The sequence below is a fragment of the Lontra canadensis genome, unplaced genomic scaffold (assembly GCF_010015895.1).
Source record: "Lontra canadensis isolate GAN:19392208 unplaced genomic scaffold, GSC_riverotter_1.0 scaffold108, whole genome shotgun sequence".
Classification (NCBI taxonomy): Eukaryota; Metazoa; Chordata; class Mammalia; order Carnivora; family Mustelidae; genus Lontra; species Lontra canadensis.
Window position 1 is genome coordinate 2,424,252 of NW_022631102.1, and position 21,715 is coordinate 2,445,966.

The window sequence follows — 21,715 nt, forward strand, 5'->3', positions numbered from 1 at the left end:
GAGCTGACACAAGGGTGATGAGCCTCCTCATCCCTCCAAGGAGTGAAGAAGACCCCTGGGCCTGGGCCACCTCTGCAGCAAAGCCACTCAAGTTCCCGAGTGCCTTCATTTGTTCACTTGGAGGTGCTGTCGTCTCCACATCTCCACATGTCCCCGCCGGACTCCTATGTCGAAATCCTAACCCCCGGCGGAGACGGTTAACAACAGGGTGGGGCAGCCCCATGCGTGGGATCCGCGCTCTTATGAAAGAGGTTCCAGAGGGTTCCCCGGGCCCCTCCAGTGTGTGAAGACACGGCGAGAAGGCACCGGCTGGGACACAGCCCTCCCCCAGCCATGCTGGTGCCCTCATATCTCCAGCCTCGGTGACTGTGAGCAGCGAGCCCCTGCTGTTTCTGGGAGTCCCAGTCTGTGATTCCCTTAGAGCCGCTCAAACGGACGAAGATGAGGGAGAAGTAAAATGCCAGCTCGTTCAAGTCGCTTACACCCACTACCTCTGTAGAAGCAGCCAGCGGATCCCCTGCCAAGGGGAAGGCTGGCAAGTGTGCGCGTGGGTGGCGGTGATGGTGGCGGGGGAAGCATGGGTGCATTCGGCCTCTGGGAGCCAGTCGATCACGAAGTGACAGTATTAGCCTGTTACGCAGTGATGTGGGCTGAACCGCCAAAGACACAGCTACAAGACCTGGAGGTGGCTAACGGGCGAAGAGGTTGGAGGGAAACGACATAATACTTACGTGGTGTGATGGAAGCGTTAGCTGACACAACGGTGGAGATCCTGGCGCCATAGGTACAAGCATCAGATCAAGAGAAGAGGAAGGGGAGGGGCTGCTTTCTCTTTTAAAACATAAGTCTCAGAGAACTGGCCCGTTAAACTATATGCGCATATAATTATGTTAAAAAACAAATGGCAGAGGGGCGCTGGGTGGCTCAGTCGGTTGGGCATCTGCCTTCGGCTTGGGTCATGATCCTGAGATCCTGGGATTGAGTCCCACGTCCCACTTCCCCCTCTCTATGTCTGTCTCTCATGAATAAATAAATAGAATTTAAACAACAACAAATGGCAAAGATATGAAGCAAATGAAAAAACCCAAGGCAGTTCTCTCTAGGAAAAAACAAAGCTTCTGGAAGGCAGAGTCATCCCAGGACGCCAGCAGACTCAGCAATGAGCCGTATTTATAGTTCACATGAGCATTAAATCCTGACCTAATGCCCTAATGACAATGCCAATGACCTAATGTCCCCCCCCCGTGATACAGGGACACCTGCAGGTGGAGTGGGGAGGTGTGCAAGCCATGTCCCGTGTCCCACGATGCCATCGAACACGAATAAATCAAGAAAGCTTTGAGAGAGACATAACTTGGACACATGGAGGTAAATCACCAAAAGGAGAAAGTGCTCACCTTGGCCTAGGGGCGGAGGGCTGAGGTCGGGCCGGCCGCGCTTGGTGGGACTTCTGGTAGCTTTTGGCATTTCACAAGACGTAGTTATTATCCTGTAGCTGGAAACAGACATTATTCTTTAACACGTAGGCCTCAGAGGACATCAAAGACCGGCTCCCCCGCAGGCTCTCTTCCGGTTCAGCTCTCCCCACTCCCGTGACCCCTGGGGAGGCCAACGTGGATGAGCCTGGCGGGGCAGCTGCAGGGCCCAGTGCTTTCCGGAGAACACAGAAATAGAGGACTTTCTTTCATTGCACTTAGGAATGACAGTAGTCGAACAGGGACTTAGTGCCAGGAGAGATGACAAATGCTGGAAACACGTCCTCACTGGAGTCCACACCAGCCACCCCGTGGGAGTCGCTTGGGTGGTATGTGTCCCTGGGCCTGTGACCTGATGCCTCTTTACTCCTGCCCCTAATTTGAGTATCTCAAATTATAAGAACTATGTATGGGGCGCCTGGGTGGCTGTCGGTTAAGCGTTTGCTTTCAGCTCAGGTCATGATCCCAGGGTCCCGGGATTGAGTCCCTCATCGGGCTCCCTGCTCAGCAGGAAGCCTGCTTCTGCCTCTGCCTCTCCCCCGCTTGTGCTCTCTCTCCCTGTGACAAGTAGAGAAATAGATATATATATATGTGTGTGTGTGTGTGTGTGTGTGTGTGTGTGTGTTTATATATATGGACTGTATACAAAGGAAAATTCTTCACAACAAAAGAAGTTTTCGGGGCACGTGGGTGTCTCAGTAGGTTAAAGCCTCGCGGCTTTGGCTCAGATCATGATCTCAGGGTTCTGGGATCAAGTCCCGCATCGGGCTCTCTGCTCAGTGGGGAGCCTGCTTCCTCCTCTCTGTCTGCCTGCCTCTCTGCCTACTTGTGATCTTTGTCTATCAAATAAATAAATAAAATCTTTATAAAAAAAAAAGGAAGTTTTCGTCATTTGCTACATATAGAATTAGGTGTGTCTGCTCACGCAGCACTGCGGGGTAGAAGCTGTGTTATAAATCTGTCTAGGGACCCTGTAAATGCTGCCCTGGCCGGTACAGCACAGGTGTCCAGCACGGAGGCATCTCTGTCAGTCCGGGCAGCTGCTGTCCCTCCACGGGCACAGGTCACATTCACGGGTGCAGGGCCAGCGCCTCCCGCTTCGTGGAACAAGGAGGTTTTACTCCACCATCTGTTTGTAACAGCACACCCACCGTGGTGAAATTAAGCTGTATTGGGGGGTTGGGGAATGTCCTATAAATAGAAAACAAACTTGTATTTGACAGGGCCTGGGTCCAGACCCCAGAGCAGGGTCCAGACCTGACTTGGGTTTGTTGCGTGGCTCGCCTGATGAGGGTCGTGAACGATCCCCAGGCAGGAGGCTCTGTCCTCACTCCAGGATCCCAGGACGCGACTCATTCTAGGCTCCTGAGAAGTGTCCCTGAGTCCACAGCGGGTACCACCGCCTCCCCTGGGAGCCCGACACTCGTGGGGCACCGCGGCTGGCTCTCTGCTGTAGCCACTAGGTCCTAGGACACCGCCCTTCTGTTCTGTGGATGCAGCTTTGAGACCAAGCGAGAGGACAGGAAAATGCCCGAGACTAGAGCCCGCGCCTCCACGGCAGGCCCCGGAAGGAGCGCAGCACGAGGGGGTGCAGCTGTGATCCCAGCACTGCCTGCTCGGGGTCTCTCCTCACAGCCCCTGCAAGTGGGGGCAGAGGACGCCTGTGCTGTCTTGAAGAGGGACAGAGGGCCTTCCCTGTCCTTCCTTCCCCATGACAAAGCCAAGGAGAATGGTCAGCAAAGAGCCGTGGACAGGTGGCTTGCTGGGGAGACATGGGAGGACCGGGGCTGAGCTCTGCAGCATCTCGCTGAGGACGCCGTGGGTCCTGCTTCCTGCACCCATGACAGGCGAGCAGAAACGACTTTCTTTCCCACCTCCCAGTGCTGCCCAGAATGGCCCCTTGGTTATGTAGTTCCTAAACCCAGACATGGTGGAAAAGCAGCAGATCGCCCAGGAGGGAGGGGACGCCATTTTGGGGGGGAGCAGAGCTGGCGAGGAAGGAGGCGGTGGCTTTACCGGTGGCAGTCGTCAGGGGCCTCCAGGGACTAGCTCCTCAGAGGAACCCAGGCTGGCGGCTGCTCTGCCATCGGAAGAAAGGCAAGCGAGACACAGAAGAAGAAGGGAGACAGTCAAGTAGAAAGACATTATCTTTATAAATAAGACTTTCATTTGCATCTGTATTCACAATAGAAAAATATACATTACTTCAAGTAGACCTTCTCCAGCTAAAATACCCGCATGTCCGGACCACAGTCCGACTTCACTGTGCGGCCTCTGCCTCTGTGCCTTCTGGGGGAGCCCCTTCCCGGGGGCCCGTGTGCAGGGCAGGCCCATCTGCACCAGCCACCAGGATGAGGTCCTCCTCCCCAGACTCTAGGGAACCCGGATGGGACAAGATCAGCCCATCAGAGCTCTGAATAAATAGCGGTTCTTGTCCCTGAGACAACAACTCGTGGCACCCGTGGGTAATTTCAAAAGCCACAGCTTCACCCACAGCAATAATACTCTCCAGTCCTCGCTGGTCAGTACAGGCCTCGGGCCCGCAGGGGAAGGGGTGCAAATCCCCTGCCTGGCTTCCCTGACCCCCGTCAGAGGCCGGTGACCCCGCCTGGCCCAGCCCCTGCTCCCACACGGTCCTGTGGGCACAGTCAGCCGGCACCGTGTCCACAGACAGAACCCTCGCCGGCGGAGGGCCTGTGTCCTCCATAAGCAGGACGTGGCTAGAGCTGGACCGCTGGCCTCTCTGGGGGGAGTCCTGCATCTCGAGGCTTCCAGACCCAGAAGGTGGCAGGGAGTGTGCCCCTCCAGTGGACGTCAAGGTGCCGCAGAGAGCCCGGGGCCTGAGGCTGTCCCCCACCTTCCAGGCTACAGAGTGTTCCGGAACATTATCCTCAGGGAATGCTGCCACCTGTCCCTGCGTCTGAGTCTTGGGCTCTTCTAATGGAGGACAAAGACTCGGCCCGCTGACGTGCTGATACGAGAGAGCAGGAGCTGCAGACCCACTCTTGGCCTCTAAGTCAGCAAGGGCTTTGAGCTGCTGGTCTGCAGGCAACACGCTTCTGTCACTCTTGGAAACCAGTGTCGTGTGGCTTTCTGCTGAGTCGTAACAGCCGTTCCCACTTACGTAAGGGGCACAACCTAAACAGTTCAGAAAAACAGGTAAGCATACGTGTCCTGTGACACGGCCTGTTCACCGCACTCTCTGTCCCAAACAGGCTAATCCAAACGAATTTTCTGGCAAAACAAATGGAAACCTAGACTCTCCTTGCCCTCGGGACTGGTAGCTTCCAAGTATGGAGGAGGCTGCAAGAGGTGACACTGATTCGTTTGAGGGGGGCTGGGTACCAAACAGGGGCCAGGGGTGTCCCTGCTCCCCCGGAACGCATCTGCCCTCCCCTTCCGCAGATTTCAGTAGTGAGTTCTAAAATGGAGGATGCCTCTTGGCGCTGGAGACCTTAGCATCAAACAGGGTATCAGGTGACTTGGAAAATGGCACAGTTACTCTTGGGGCCGTGTGTCCAATGTCTAGTTGACAGGTTGGCTGGAGCAGAATAAAAACCAGAGTGGGTCTTGTTTCCCACATTAAATCCCAACTGCCCTTGGAGCCCAGCCTCGGAGAGCCAAACCACAAGTGAGCTGTGTCCCCGGGACCCTCCGAGAGCGATCCACTCACCAGCACTCGGGACTCTTCATTAGGTAAGAGATTCGAGGAAGCCTCCCAGACCTCAACACCCACGGGGAACCCGAGGGGACGACAGAACACGGGCAGGCTGGGACGAAACTCGAGAAACCAGGTTCTCTTAGGTTGGGCCCCAGGGCCATGAATGCTTTACCCTCGCTGGCGGCCGGGGCGCAGGTGGGGGGCTTTTGCGGGCCTCCGCGGTCGTCAGGAGGCTCTGGGCTGGCCGGGGCCGGGGCTTCTCTTCTGGTCCTCTTCGCCCAGGCCAGTCCCTCCTCTGCAGTCTGGGAAGGGGAGACGCAACCAGCTCAGACGAGGAAGAAGCAGGCAAGCTCGCGCTTCTCCTTTCTGGAGCCCAGCGCCGGCGGCGGAAGTCAAAGCACGGGGAGCTCGGCGGGTCACCCGGCGCCCCCGCCACGCGCGCCCACCTCGTGTCCCCGCTTCTGCTGGCGGGCATCCTCCGCTTCAGCCGGGCCCGGCTCCCCGCACCGCGTGTGTGCCTCTTGTTTCCTCAGGAACTCGGTGAGTCCCAAAGACTCGGCCACCTGAGGGGAAGGACACATGTCAACCCGAGGTACAGGACAGAGTGGGCCTAGGAGGCCCCGCCGGGCGGCAAGCCCCCAAACACTGACGGACACGAAGGTGCACGTGGGGTTCGACGGAATAGCTGAGGAGACGGTGGGTCCTTACCAGAACTGGAAGGTTCTGTGCTCACCCAGCACAGAAGCAGACACCGAGAAGTTTTTTTAAAAATTCTCTCTGCTCTCTTCAACGTCAGTCAGACATGAGTTCTTGCCCCTGACTCCTCTCCTGTTCTGAATCCTCACTGCTACCTTCCTACCCATTCCAGAACAAGACCTCCTCTTCCAGGCAGTGCAAGGGGTGAGGGTGTGGGGGCCCTGGGGGCTGAGCTGGGCCCCGGCCTCCCTGCTCCCAGCTGAGGGGACCTTCCTGATCCTGTAAGGGGGACTGCAGCTGCCCCGGGGGAGTCTGTGAAGATCAGATAAAGGAGACAAGTGACAGCTGTCACTGATGCATGGACGTAGGACCGGAACACCATGGAGCAGGAGGGGAAGGGGCAGGGAAGGAGGGACAGCAGATCAGAGTCTAGGTAGAAAACAGCCCCTCAAGTTCAGTGCCTCCCAACCAGCCTGTGTCCCAACCTGCCACTGTCTGTGCTCCCAAGAGGCTGCGGCTCAGCCTGAGCTGCCTGCAAAGCTGGGTCCCCAGGGGCGTGCACAGTGGCGCATGTCCAATCCGCCCTGTGACAGGATGACACACCTGTTGAGCTCATAGTTTAAAAAGCATGTAAGTTGAGGGGCGCCTGGGTGGTTCAGTGAGCTGAGCGTCCAATGCTTGATTTTGGCTCAGGTCATGATCTCTGGGTCACAGGATCGAGCCCCGAGATGGGCTGCACAGAGTCTGCTTGGGATTCTCTCTCCTTTCCCCCTTCTCCACCCCCTACCCTAAACGTTCTCTCTAAAATTTTTAAAAACAAAAACCAAAAAACCCCACATATGTGATTCCTACCCACCAAAGCATCTGTATGAGACTTAGAAAAAACCCATTACGGGCTCCTGGATGGCTCAGTCAGTGAAGCGTCTGCCTTCAGTTCAGGTCATGATCTCGGGGTCCTGGGACTGAGCCCCGAGTTGGACTCCTTGCTCAGTGGGGAATCTGCTTCTCCCTCCCTCCCTCAAATAAATAAATCTTTTAAAAAAAAGAAAAAAAAACATTATATTTCTACAATAATAATTCAAGAAGACAAAATACAAAAGATTATTAGGTAATGCTAAATATTGAATTTGTATAAAACTAATAACCAAAATAGCCCCCAAAAACCAAAACCCAAAAAACCATGGGCCGTGTTCAGCATGCTTCAAGACCGCTCGCTCCAGAAGTAACATACTCTCTGGGACACTAACGCCAGGAGCAGGTGGGCAGACCCGTCACCAGGCCAATGGACCCTCCAACAGAGCTAAGGGCAACACGGCCCAAGTATTCCTTATGGCTGTGAACGAGGACAGCGGCTGCTCCCCTTGGACCTCAAACTTGCTAGTTGGCCTCTTCTTTCCAGCTGCCTCTTGGCTCAGGCACAAGACCCTGAGGACAAAGCATCCAGTGAGGGGACCCGAAACTACCGCCTCAAATGACAAGGATGGCTGGAGCCAGCAAGACCCCTCCTGACCGGCCCCATGACAGCAACATCAGACCTTCACTGCCCCCTGCACATACCACCCTCTTCGTCCCACATTCTCCTTAGACAGACCTGGGAGGATCTTCAGGGCTTGGGAGACTCTGAGACACTAGTCCCCGGTCCTCCCAGTGTCACTCACTGACATGAAGTCCTTTCTTGTGTGCCCACCACTCGCCTCTCTGCCTGTGGATTTTGTCAGTGGCGAGTGGCCGAGCCTGGTGGGCTGGGACCCCTGCGTGCCGGCTACAGCTGTGTGAGCAAGTTTCTAAGTAAACAGCATCCAAAGCCACAGCATTGCTCAGCGCTTCGCCTCAAGGTGGGGGCAAGGGGGCCCACCCGGCGGGGACTCCCAAATGACCAGACCACACAGGGCATGTGGTGCCCAGCAAAGGTTTCATCCAAAACAAGTAAAACCACAGCCGTTCTAAACATATTTTTCTCCAGAACCCAACAGAGCCAGAGGCTGTGCTGCATGATGACAAGGACAGTGAAAGGAGGCTTCTGTCAGAACCACCATAGTCCATGTCTGTGACCCGGTCACCTCCCCAGCCCACAGTGAGCGGAAGCCACACACCTACCGACCACACTGTCACCGACATCAGCAGTGGGAGGGAAGACAATGGGGCCGTCCAGTTGCCATCAGCCTCTCCACATTCCTGAGGTTCCCCAGACAAGTGCCATTTGCTTTTATAGTTAAAAAATGTTACATGATGGGACAGAGAGAGCTGAAAAGAAGTTGGTTCTGTCATTACTAAAAACATGCTCCTCTGGGGCGCCTGGCCGGCTCTGTCACTGGAACGTGCGATGCCTGATCTCAGGGTCGTGAGTTCAAGCCCCATGTTGAGTGTCGAGATTACTTTAAATAATAACTAAAAATAAAACCATTATTTTCTTCAAATGGATATCCCTCTTTTGGCAAATGTAAATGCAAAACTTCCTCCTCTGTGAGCCTGTTACCTTACTGTTGCTTATTTCCAGAGGCTCCCGGGAACAAAGACCAGCACCACTGAGGTAGTCTTGACACATCTTCTTAACCATTTTATGCAACTCTTCAAATTCCTTATACACAGCTGGGAACAAAGGTTTTGCTAGATGACCTGTTTCAACCTTTGTGAAGATAAAGATGACAAGAAAGGTTTAAACCAGACATGATGAAATGGCCGGAACAGAAAGCAGCTTTAAGGTGGGAAGGAGACAAGCTCCTCAGGCTGTCACTGGCCTATCTTCTCTTCCACTCCCCAGTGAGAGCCCCTGTGTGCCCAGCACTGTGCTCAGTGGGGACCCCAGGATGGGCCAGAGAGCAAACCACCGCCTGGGTAATGGCCCCAGAGGACGGTGGGCCAGAGCTCCAAAGGAGGCATGGCCAGGGAGCAGGAAGGGACTAGAAATGTCCTGGGGACAGGCCTGCAGGCGGGAGCAGCGCCAGGTCCTCAGTCCTCGGGCAGCTCTGCTGGGCCTCCTGCATTGTCAGAACAGGCTCCCCAGGAAGGAGAGCCTCGTGGACCAGGCCGGTGAGAGCAAGGGAGAAAGGCGACAAGGGCCCTGGGCTGGACACATTTTGCCGCCATCACTTTCTGGCCTCGAACACCAAGTTAAAACAGGCAGGGGAGGCATGGGCCCCACGGCAGGTGTCTGGGGGAGGTGCGGGGGGGTGGGCGGGCGGGTGTGCGGCGGGCAGCAGGCTTGCTCCGGCTCTGTCCTGGGGGAGGGAAAGGATTCCAAATGGTCTGGCTTTTCCTAAAATAAATGTGATGGATGTCTTTCTAAAGAACTTCAAATCACCCTCCATCGTTTGGAATTGCCGAGCGACTCACCTTCATCAGCAGAAACTCGTACACGCTCACGACCTGGGCCAGCTGAGGCAGCGCCAACTCTACCAGCGCGTCCCGGTCACACTGGTGCAGAAACTACCGGAAGGAAGCATTTGACAGCTCTGAATGTCCCAGTGGCCGACAAGCCGGTGCAACAAAGAACATAAGAGACGTAAAGTTTCCCCAAAGCTCAGCGATGAAGCAACTCTTAACCATAAATGTTCCGTGTGTTGAGGATCTCACTTGTTCGCCCCCAACCAAGGCTATGACCCCCTCTGCGGTGCACGTCCGACGCCCCGTGACTCCCCTGGGCACATAGTGAGTGCCAGGCCCTGTGTCAGGAAGTGTGCTCCCTACTCTCCCGGGACACTCCAGAGCAAGCAAGTCCCGGGCAGCCTGCGGTCTGGAGACCACCGCCAAGGGACAGGCCATGGGGGAAGAGGAGGACCCAGCTGAACGCAGGGGTGGTGGGGAGGGGGGAGGCGGGGAGGGCATAAGGATAGGGGAGGAGTCAGGGAAGGGGGAAGGGGAGTCAGGAATGAGTCTGGGTTCCCAGCTGGAGCCCAGGCAGACCCTGGACAAGTTGGGGGTGGGAAGTGGAAGGTGGAGTGGTTTACAGGACACCCCGGTGGCAACGTCTGAAATCAGAGCTTGGGGGCTCAGGAGATGTGAACAGGGCGAACCGGTAGTACATGGGTGTCCGCAGAGGACCGACGGCCTGGGCAACCAGGAGGTGGAAGAGGGCACCCAGGGAAACAATGGCATGGGAGGGAAGGGAGCAATCGCAGAGACCGGACGCGTGAAGGGGCTCGGGAGCTCGTGAACCCGTCGGCTTCCTCATCTGTTAAGCAGAGAGAGTGAATGAGGGAAACCTGGGGCTGGGCCGGGGTAGGGTGGCTGTACCGGACTGCACAGGGCGCTCAGCAGATGGCGGGATTTTGGATGTTAAGGGATGAATCAAGTCAAGGACTACCTTACCTCCTACTCCCAAATATTAGTCGCCCAGGATTAATCACCAGCCCAATGAGAGAAAAGCAAATTCACCAGGGCTTAAGTTTCCTGCTAGAGCATGCAAGCTCATGATGATTTCTAAGAAACCCGCTTCCTCTCTGAAAACCTCTCGCTTCCCCTGTGGGTGAGTTTGGAGGCCCCGGTTCCCTGACGGGCACCCTGACCCCGCTGTCCCACTAACTCGCTACCTCGCACTGTCTGCTACCCTTTACTTCTTTTCTTTTTTCAATTTAAATTCAGTTAATTCACACATTTAAATTCATTTATCAACAGATATTTTTAAAACCTGAAGATCAGCTGTGTGTTACTTCTTTTCCTTAAGATACTCACCTGGCCATTACCGGCAGCTAAACACATCCTAGCCAAGGTGATCTGGCTCAATTTAGGGTTCCACTTTTCTAAATCAACCCCATTACATTCACTAAGTCTACTCTCAAGAAACTGGGATAGAGATTCCAGGGTTGAGAACCTGAAACATATTTATGCCTTAAAATTCTTCACAGTAAAACAGAAACCATTTCTGTTGTTTTCTAAATGCTTCTATGAAAACGTTATGAAAAGGTTATGAACATTCCAAAACTTACAAAGGCGAGCAGCTCTTGCTATCCCTAAAGCCCTCTGGTCATTTCAGACGGGGAAAGCTCGGAATTACTTCGGGTAACACTAGCCCTGAGTTCATGACACCTTCATCCAACTACATTTCAGGTGACTGATTAGTTGATCTGGGTATTTCACTTCTAATTCAGAACCCTAATAGTGAATTGTCACACACCAGGCCAAAGACACGGGTTTCAAGAACAGGGTCTTGGAGCCACGCACCTCCTTGAGCCCGGCTCGGGCTCTCGAAGCGCTCTGCACCCCTGCTGCACGGGCACCCCTGGCTGGGTTAGCTGCTCCGATTCGCCCAACGACGGCTGTGCTGGCCTCTGTCAGGGCCACGGACGAGTCACTTCTGGGGTCTGGGTGTCTCTCGGATCCCAAAAGGGCTGAGTAACTTCCGTTTTCTGGTTCAGACACCAAGGCCTCTTCAACTTCTAGAGACTGGCTATTCTAGATAGTGTTGTGCACCCAAAACAAAAATAAAATAAAGTTTTATACACCATAGTGATGACCTTAGGGCAAAAAAAAGTCAAGTCAAAAGCAAGGAGCCTGCTGAATTAGGTCTTCTTTGCATCATCAAGATGCGTTAACTATAATCAACGCATCTTAAACTTTCCCCACAAAGTCCCCCTTTAAGACACCCCGTGAGTATGAGTGAGCTGACAAACCATAACCCTGGGTGTTCCCCAAAATGAAATAAGGAACTTCTCTGACAGCACTGTCATCTTATAAATTAAACTGAAATTTGGTCATTCATAATTACCCATGACTTTTTTAAATTTTTAAAAAAATTTATTTATTTGACAGACAGAGATCACAAGTAGGCAGAGGCAGGCAGAGAGAGAGAGGGAAGCAGGCTCCCTGCAGAGCAGAGAGCCTGATGCGGGACTTGATCCCAGGACCCCAGGATCATGACCTGAGCCAAAAGCAGAGGCTTTCCAACTAAGCCACTTAGGCACCCCTACCCATGACTTTAAAAAATCATCTTTTATTGGATATTTTTCAAACACCATAAATTCCATACCTTAAAAATACATAGTTCAGACTTTTGTACACTGAGAAGGATGTGTAGGCATCACCAAAACATGTATGTCTCCCCTGGCCTCCGCTCCAGAAGGACCCCGGTACCCACTGGCATCATTCATTCTTCCCTGTCCCCAGGCCCCAAGAGCCATGAAGCTACTGTCTTTGTGGCTTCTGAAGAGACCCCGGGCCTGACACCGTCTAGCTGCTTCCTCACTCTGCGCCCACTCCCCTCTGAAAACAGGAGTAATCCCTCCCAGGACTGAGGGAACGATAAATCAATACAAGGAACACACTTCACGTGGCAGCTAGCATCAAGTGTGTCCTCTTAACTCTTACAGAATTTTCCCTCAAAATCTTCATCACAGCAGCGCTCCGGGACGGATGCCAGGTCTGTCTGTGGTTTTAGTTGCCAGAGTCTGCTCCTGGGAGAGGACAGGACAGACACAGGCCTGCACATCCCTCCCCACTCCAGCAGCTCTAGGCACTCCTCACAAGTGATCTGGACAGCCACCTGCCCAAGGTCAAGTGCCTGTATTCAGGAAGTCAAGCAACTACAAGTTCCTTCTGCTGTGGTGTAGGATTTCATTATTTTTTTTTTTAAAGATTTTTTTTTAAATTTATTTGACAGATCACAAGTAGGCAGAGAGGCAGGCAGAGAGAGACAGGAGGAGGCAGGCTCCCCGCTGAGCAGAGAGCCCAATGCGGGGCTCGATCCCAGGACCCTGAGATCATGACCTGAGCCGAAGGCAGAGGCTTTAACCACTGAGCCACCCAGGCGCCCCGGATTTCATTATTTTTTTTAAAAAGATTTTTATGTATTTATTGGAGAGAGAGATAGAGCGCAGGCAGGGGGAGGAGCAGAGAGAGAGGGACAAGCAGACTCCCTGCTGAGTGCAGAGCCTGTAAGTCTAATTCCCACCTGGCAGGGTCCCAGAAGATTGAAAACACTCCTGCCAAAGGGGACGTGCAACCAAGAGTACCGGGACTGAAGCGAATGTGAAGGGGGGAGGTAGTACTTTTGAATCCTAACACAGCGCCGTCCCGTGGTTCCAGCGCTAGAACCCAGGAAGGATGTCCTGGGCCCACACAACACCTGCTCCGGCCCCAAGGAGCTGATCTGTAAGCCAGAGCCCCTGCCAGCCTCACCCCTCCCTCAGGGACCCCTGTTCCCCAGCAGGGACTGAGGTGCCCAGTGCAGACAGGCACTCTATTTCAACATCAAGTCACTAAAATCACAAACTCCCACTGAGCAGCCACCCATGCTGGTTTCTCGAACATCTCAGCATCTCCAAACACAATCACCCAGCCGCAAACACAGACAGAAACGACAGCCAATGCCAGTCAAACAGAAAGGAAGAAGGAAGGTTCTAGCAACAGGGGGGAGGGTGACCACAGGGGCCTGCTGTTTGTTCAAGGGCTCTGTGTCGTCTGCGTTTCGTAAACGAGTGACCTCTTGCACACGGCACACAAACGCACACCACACGTTTAGGAATGTGAAACGGCTGTCAGTAAATTGTGACGTGGTGACACACACTCAGGGTGATTGCTGTCTGCCTTGTCTGACCGTGAATGTCCGAAGGGACACCTGCGAAAGCAGCGTGTTCCTGCTGACCCTCCAGGAAGCGCCCCATGGGCCTTCCCAAGGCCTCTGTTGGGTCAGCATCAGCCCAGAGGACTCTGCGATTAGTTCTACCCCCCGATCTAAGGAACTAGCCGCTCCATTCCCACGGAACACGCTCAGCAAACTCTGCGCCACACGCCACACACAGGACACCCATCTCTTGGCTTGTCGGTGGCAGTGGGGACAAAGTCAGGGGACTGTCAGATGCCCTGCTCCGGGGATCTTGGTTCTACCTGAGCCTCCCCCTGAAACCCCATCAGATACCACAGAGGTTAACTTCGGGATGGGCAGGAAGGCCACGGTCAGCAGACAGACATCACCTGCGGGCCAGCCCCTGGCGACTGGGCCCCTTCCCCGCTTCGAAGGGCTGGTGTGGACGGCTCCGGTGACGTCAGGGCAGCGGTCCTGCCTCGAGTCACGCTCCCGTTGGCTTTCTCAGACAGCAACACCTCAGGCTCCAACCGGCCGTGGCTTGGGTTCAGTTTAAGATGCCGGGCCAGGCCCCCCTTCCCGATGTAGGACTTCTCACACGTCTGACACTTGAAAGTCCTGGGCCTAAGGGAGCAGCCGGACAAGTCGAAGAGCATCTGTTTTTCCCTCTGCTCCTCGTCGTCTTCCACACTCAGTTCGGAATAGTCGTCAGAATCGGACAGGTGCCCGTCAGCCAAATCCTCCGTTTTTATGAATTTATAATCTTTAGCTTTATACTTGGGAGGTCGAGATATCCGCCCAGAACGTGTTTTCACTTTTAAGGACTTTTTGAGTTTCTTGGTGTGTTTTGTGTGCAAGCCGGAAAGAAAGAAATTCGCTGGGCTGGGTGACACAGACGCGGGCGCCGGTGGGTCAGGGGCCGGCGAAGGGGCCGGTGTGGCACCTGGTCCCTTGGCAGCCAGGGGCTGGAGGGCCGGCAGGGGCCCCTGCGCCGACAGCTGAACGGGAAGTGAGCTGCTCAGGAAGCGCGGCCGGGGCCCGGTGCTCAGGAGGGGCTGCGGCCGGGGCCCCAGCACCCTGGAAGTCCTGGCGGGCAGCTGGCTCAGGGCTGGCTTGGGCTGGATGGTGGGCAGTGGGGGCATTGGCCTTTCCTGATCTTTCATTTCTGCAGATGTGACCTTGACACAAATGGCTTCCAGTTGCTTAAATACAGAAGGAGAAAAAAGCGTTATGCTTATCAACATTTCTACAATTCTGCTCTCATCTTAAATGTATTATTGAAATTGTTTCTAAAAATTATAAATTTTTATATTTATATTGTATTTATATTGTTATAAAATCCATCGTACCTATAAACGTCTTTTTAATGTACGCATACCGTTTACCATGGTTTTTCTCAAGCTTTCTGGCCAGGCCAGTGATAAGCTTTACACATGTGCACACGGAAACTTATGCAAACATAAATTAAAATTCACAAAACTACTTACCATTTGTACATAAATGCCTTCTGATAGTATCTATTCCATGTCATTTTTGAAAAAATACTAATCATAATCTACTAAATTGACTTCATGACCCAATAAGAAATATCCTTCTTTATGGTTTTACCACGTTGGTGTTGACTTGGAATTCCTAGTACTCTAAACTGAACTCAATTCAATACATAGGCTCACTTTCTTGAAAAGTTAATGAAATTCTAGAAACAAAAAAAAGCCAAAAAAGCAATGCAACACAGGTTCCTACCACCTGCCTCAAGGCATGGGACATCATCCTTACAGGGAAAGCTCTCTACTTTCCTCCTAATCTGCATGCCCTCTTCCTTTTTCACCCTAGCCTGAAAGTTTACTGATCGTTCTCATGGATTTTTTTTTAAAAGATTTATCTATTTGAGAAAGAGAGGGAGAGAATGAGCATGCGCAGCAGGGAGGGGCAGAGGGAAAATCTCAGGCAGGCTCCCGGCTGAGCATGGAGCTTGGTCCCAGGACCCCGAGATCATGACCTAAGCTGAAACCAAGAGTCAGACTCAACTGACTGAGCCACCCAGGTGCCCCTCTCATGCATTTTTTAATATTATATATATAGATATCCCTAAAAGTATGCAGTTCAGTTTTGACGTGTTTTTAAACTTCATGTGAATGAGTATCCTCTCCTGCAAATTGGTGGGGCTTTTTCAGGTTTTTTACTCCCTGATCTGGCATATGAAATTCACCCACGTCGAGGTGTGTAGCTCTCCTGCTGATGGACAAGTGTCTCCAACCTTGTGCTCTTGCACTGTGCTCAGAACCTTCATGGATGTGTGTGCATACGCGTGAGTTTCTCCAGGACACACACCTAGGAGTGGGGTGCTTACCTTCAACAACTTCTTAACATCTAACAAAATCTTAGGGGGTGCCTGGGTGGCTCAGTCGGTTGAGCGTCCCACACTTGATTTCAGCGCTGGTTGTGATCTCAGGGTTGTGGGATCAAGCCCCACACTGGGTTCCACGCTCAGCGGAGAGTCCGTTTCAGTCTCTCTCCCTCTCCCTCTGCCCCTCTTCCCACTTCTGTGCTCCCTCTCTCTCTAAAAAGAATAAACAGGGGACTCTGGGTGGCTCAGTGGGTTAAAGGCTCTGCCTTCGGCTCAGGTCATGATTCCAGGGTCCTGGGATTGAGCCCCGCATCAGGCTCTCTGCTCGGCAGGGAGCCTGCTTCCCCTCCTCTCTCTCTGCCTGCCTCTCTGCCTACTTGTGATCTCTGTCAAATAAATAAATAAAATCTTTAAAAAAATAAAATAAATAAACCTTAAAATAATATTTTTTTAATGCACATGCTTTTTTGATGTAGCAACTCCATCCACTTCTGGGATGCCCTCAGGAAACAGGTACAAAGCATAGGTGCAAAGATGTAGGTCTTGGGGGTTCAAGAGAGCATGGTCTGCAGTAGCAAAGCACCCACTAAAGGGGAGGGCTGCCATCAATGATGTCCCACGAATCATCACTGATTGGTGACCATGGGCCGGGGACGATCGTACAGGTCTAGAGATTAAGGGTCATGGACTCAGGGGAGAGGCAGCAAAATGGACAAGGCTCAGGGCCTCACAGCGCAGAAATAATCAGCATCTCTGTCCGACCTCATCATCCAGAGCTGGACTCCCCAACCCTGGCACAACGACCACTCCGAACCATTCATTCTGTGTTGCTGTGGCTGTCCTGGGCATGGCAGAAAGCTGATAGCATCCGTCTCTACCCATCAGATGCCAGTAGCAGGCCCCAGCTTGGGACAAAGATGTCTCCAGGCACTGCCAAACACCTCCATAGGTCAAAATTGCCCCCTGGTTGAGAATCCCCGATTTGGGGCCACCAACAGGCTCTGTCTGGATCAACCCTATACCACGTGGAGGGTCAATGAAAATGTCACATGAGGCAGAATGACACCTCCCACTGAAATCAAGCTGGAGTCCATCTGTCTGTCTCTACGTGCTACATCGACCACAAACAGCAGAGATGACTCAGTGTACCAGTTTATGAGGCCGTGTACAGGGTTGGTGCCAAGGGCCCATGAGGACCAGCACTGGGGTACCTGTGGATCAGATGACAATGATCTTTTAACGATCATACTTGTTTCACATTACTACCACTTACAATGTCCAACCTCTGGGGATATCACCAGATAATATCAATACACACATACACACACACACACTCCCCAAATCCTACTGTTTGGGGCACCTGGGTGGCTCAGTGGGTTAAGGCCTCTACCTTCGGCTCAGGTCATGATCCCAGGGTCCTGGGATCGAGCCCTTTATCGGGCTCTCTGCTCAGCAGGGAGCCTGCTTCCCCCCTCTCTCTGCCTGCCTCTCTGCCTACGTATGATCTCTGTCAAATAAATAAATAAAATCTTCAAAAACAAACAAACAAACAAAAAAACAAACAACAACAACAAAAAAAAACAGGCAAAACTGGTCTAATTTTTAAATTTGTTCCAGACTAGTTTACCTGGTGGGTGTTATACTTGATACTTTGTTATATATTTATGTCACTCAGCAAACATTCTCTAAGTATCATAAGCCAATGTGGGTGAGGCGCAGGGAGACACAGGTGAAGGGGAGGTATACACTGGCAATTATAAAATAAATAAGTCCGGGCACCTGGGGGCTCAGGCATTAAGTGTCTGCCTTCGGCTCAGGTCGTGATCCCGGGGTCCTGGGATCGAGCCCCACATCGGGCTCCCTGCTCGGCAGGAAGCCTGCTTCTCCTTCTCCCACTCCCCCTGCTTCTGTTCCCTCTCTTGCTGTGTCTCTCTCTGTCAAATAAATTAAAATCTTAAAAAAAAAAAAATAAAGTCATGGGTGTGCAAAGTACAGCATTAGGGAATACAGTCATTAACGCTGTGACACACTGTACGGTGACAGACAGTGATACACTTGCTGTGGTCAGGCCTGAATAACAAACTAGTGGAATGGCCACGTTGTCCACTTGAAACTATTTTAACACTGTATGTCAACTATAGTTCAATTAAAAAAAAACAACAATGGAAAACAGAAGCCAAGTCCTAGCCTCATCCTTGAGGACGTGGGCAGCTTCCCCCACCAGGCCTGTCACCCTTAGACCTGCTGAATCAGGACCTCCTACCCCGAAATCTGTGCTTTCAAAAGCTCCGCTGATGATTCAGAAGGCTGACTCGGCTCCCTAAGGACACGATGACATCACCATGCGACAAGTGCAGTTGGGAGAGGCGGCCCTGTGGGTGGGGTGGGGGAGGGCCTGGCTTCCCAGGGGAGGGGACCTAAGAAGGCTGAAGGGAATTTCCACCAGGTAGAAAGGTAGACTAGGTGTAAGGAAAATGTGTGAATGCATAGGCACATGAAAAAGGGCAGGGCATGTTGGAAGGAACCGGAAATGTTTCTGTGGCACAGGAACAGGGAGGACGCAGAGGGACGTGAGCCAAAATCTGGCCCACGAGAGTTCAGGCATTTAGTCTGAGCCTTCGGATCCACACCCACCCCACCCCCAACACACACACAGAGAACCACAAGGCCTGGGTTTTCTAAATGCACGTTCTGCCCCACCCCCACCACTGCCTGTCCTCTTCCGTATTTTCAGCTGGGACTCACCCTTTTGGACAAAGTCATTTCCGATCCCCTCAGCCAGAAATGACTTCTCCCTCTCTTCAGGCCATTTCTTTAGACCAGTCCTTCATCTCTAGTTTCCTGACCTTGCTTAGAAGTTACGTGAGTCATGTTTTACCTTGCTGGTTAGATCAAAACCTCATTAGGTGCACGGTACACACCTGCTTTGCTTTCGTGGCTTTCCATGTAAGACTGGGGGCTCAAAGGGTATCTCAGGTGACCAGACAGCAAAATTACACTGTTGTGAAGCCAGGGAGAATTTACTCCATCCCAATGAGATCAGCTACGGAATACCATCATGTGCTGCATTCTGCTTAGGTGTGCTTGGGTTTTGTGGAAACTGTCATTTTTGGACTCTAAGTTGCCAGACCAAACCCAAAAAGCCGGGGTCACATTCAACAGGTGGAGGGCAGCCACACCTGGGAGCCCTGGGCAAAGTCCCTCAACCTCCCTGTAAAACGCTGATACAAACACGTTCATGAGCCTGCTGAGATGCGGACTGGCAGAGTGCCACGCATGGAGCAGAGGCTCTGCAAACAGCAGCCACCGTCACCCTCCTGACTCCAGACTTCCTGTGCGCCCCCTATGCATGAGACCTTTGTTTCTTCAGCAGAGTATAAGCTATGAGGCTTGTCCAATAACCCATTCCTCCTGCAAATAAAGGAAGCAAAGCCCAGAGAGGTTGATACTCAAGGTCACACCACTAGGAAATCGTTTGGGCAGAATCATAGCTGTCTTCTCCAACTGTAGCAAGACAGCTTCCCAGTCTTGATCACCAAGTGGGTACAACTCTAAGCCAAAATCACTCCATGGAAAAAACAATAAAAAAACAATGAAGACTGTTAATAACAGCAATGACAACAACGAACACTGTAGATTCTATTCTCCATCTATTCCTTCCAGTGGAAGCAGCATCTCTCCAGCAACTTTGGGGTGAGACTTGCCAGTGTCATTTGCAACCCCAGCTCTGAAAGGGGATGTGGCTTTACAGAGGATATGAAGGACCTCTGGCTTCAGGAGCTACACGGGACCCTCTGGGCTTGGAAGACCATGCCCTAGTTCCAACTTCCCTAGTAGCCAAGAGCTGTGTGACCCACGAAATAATTAACACTGAGAAATCTTTTGTAGTATAGGGAGTGCTTTCAATGTGTTTCGTTCATTAAGTCTATGTCGGGCACTGTGCTGGGCACTGCCACTCAGGCTGGTAAGTCCTGCCCCAGAGGATTTAGGACTAAGAGAGTGTGCTTAACTCTGTCCCAGGCCCCTGCGCTGGCACGGGCCACACCTTCCACCGGAAAAGCTCCGCAGGCTGGTTCGTTTCAGGGCATTCAGGTCTCAGCTGCAGTGTCAGGCCTAAGGACTCCTCACTCTAAAGCAGCCCCCTGGTCACTCCCAGAACGTTGCTTATGTCCTTCAAGGGCCGTGTTCGAGGCTGCACCTGCTGCACCTGCTGCACCTAGGGCAGTGCTGGGAACACAGCGAGTGCTCAGCAAACGCGGGAGGAATGACAAAGGCCCGAGAGAGGAGCCCGGGAGCACCGAGGCGCCCCGAGCAGCGCTGCGTAGCAGGAGGGGTCCCAGGCAGGGGCGCGCGGGAGGAGTTGGTGACAGGTCGGGGTGGACGCTGCCTCTCCTACCGGCCCGCTGAGGGCCGAAGAGGGGACGCGGGCCCGGGTCCGCCGCGAGGCCTCGGCCCCCTCCGGGCCTCAGTTTCCCCATGTCCCTTCCGGCGCCTCACCTGGGGCGGCAGCAGGCGCGGCGGGCGGGGGGGCTCGGCGCCGGGGACCCGCTGCAAGGCGGCCTGCTGCGCCGCGTCCCGTAGCCGCCGCGCCGCGTCCTGCAGCACGAAGGGCGGCGGCGGCGGCTCGGCGGGCGGCTGCGCCTTCGTCACCTGCTCCAGGACCTGCCGCAGCTGCTCGGGGCCCAGCGGGGCCACGCGCGCGGCGGTGCCGCCCTGGTCGGGGGGAGCCCGGCCGCCGCCGCCACCATCCTCGCTGCCGTCCTCAGCCTCGGGCTCCGCGTCCGCCATGGCAGCTGACACTGGGACTCGAACCCGCGCCGCCGAGCAACGGCGGCTCAAATCTGCGTCACCTGGGAAAGGGTGGGTGGGGACTACGAGTGCCCCGCAGGCCAAGACACCTCTGAAGGCGACCGCACCTGGGCGAGAACGTCGGTGGGCGGGGACCTGAGTTGGCCCCGCCCCATCGCCTCTATGCCGAAGACCTTTCCTCTCCTTAGTCCCAAATGCATTTAAATTTCAGATATCGCTCTTCCAGGAGCTGTCCAGGGTCTCCCAGGATTAGGTCCTTGGAGTTGCAGAGGCCCTTAGCCTAGCATCACACTAGCCAAAAATTCTCAAGGTCATGTGCATTAGAGCCACCGGAAGACCCCGTCTGGTCCCACCTTAAGACTTTCTGATTAACAGATCTGGCAGGGACCCTAAGTGTGTTTTGTTTCTTTTGTTTTGTTTTGTTTCGTTTTTTATAATGAGGGGTTTTTTTTTGTTTTTGTTTTTAAGTAGGCTATTTGTCCAACGTGGCACTTGAACTCAGGACTCTGAGATCAAGAGTCACACACTCCACCAATTGGTCAGGTGCCCCCAAAGTGTGCATCTTTTAAGGGGGGTAGGGGCAGATGGAGAGGGAGAGAGAGTATCCTAAGTGGGTTCGATCCCACCACCCAGATCAGGGCCTGAGCAGAAATCAAATCTGATGCCCAAGAGGCTGAGCCACCCAGATTCTCCCCCTGCCCCCGCAAATTGCGCATTTTTAACCAGTGCACCCAACTCCAAATTATTCCCAGGTCCACCCACTCATCCAGACTGGACGCACCTTACAGGACAAGATGATATTTTACTCAGTGCTCAGCACAGGCCCCAACCCAGAGCCCAAGATTAGGGAATGAATGATGCATGGATAAATAGGAAGGAAGGAAAGGAGGGAGGGAGGGAGGGAAGGAAAGGGAGGTCCCCACCCCTCTCCACATATCAGCCCCATCCATCCCTGCTCCATCACTTCCTCTTCAGCCCAGCTTTTCCCAGTCTCCCCCTCCTCTTTACTCTCCTGGCTCTGTGTGTTCTTCCCACCAAGCCTTGCAGCTGCCAGTGTGTGCTCCTTTCTCGGCTCCCCTCCCCAGGAAGGGCAGTAGAGGCACTGGCTGACAAACAGTAAGCACTTGCTGGGTGACTCAGGTTCCCTGCCTTCAGGGTGTCCTGCACTCTGTATATAGTCTAGGCAGGAAGAGGAGGAGGAAACTGGC

At 53.3% G+C, this 21,715-nt stretch overlaps 1 protein-coding gene across 3 annotated transcripts; it reads right to left on the minus strand.

Annotated features, from left to right (window-relative positions):
* Window positions 1-3,604: 3,604 nt before the first annotated feature.
* ZNF839 (zinc finger protein 839) lies at window positions 3,605-20,514 on the minus strand. 3 transcript variants are annotated; one of them, XM_032839548.1, is made up of 8 exons: window positions 20,196-20,514; window positions 13,741-14,553; window positions 10,993-11,223; window positions 9,166-9,258; window positions 8,309-8,458; window positions 5,583-5,699; window positions 5,309-5,438; window positions 3,605-4,613 (listed from the first exon to the last, which is right to left on the minus strand). In XM_032839548.1, exons 1-8 carry the CDS (start codon window positions 20,484-20,486, stop codon window positions 3,736-3,738), a joined length of 2,703 nt encoding a protein of 900 aa, XP_032695439.1. In that variant the 5' UTR covers window positions 20,487-20,514; the 3' UTR covers window positions 3,605-3,735. The 3 variants fall into 3 exon arrangements, with proteins under 3 accessions (XP_032695439.1, XP_032695442.1, XP_032695440.1); XM_032839551.1 differs by lacking the exon at window positions 20,196-20,514 and adding an exon at window positions 18,620-18,649; XM_032839549.1 differs by lacking the exon at window positions 20,196-20,514 and adding an exon at window positions 15,702-15,725.
* Between the last annotated feature and the right edge of the window lie 1,201 nt (window positions 20,515-21,715).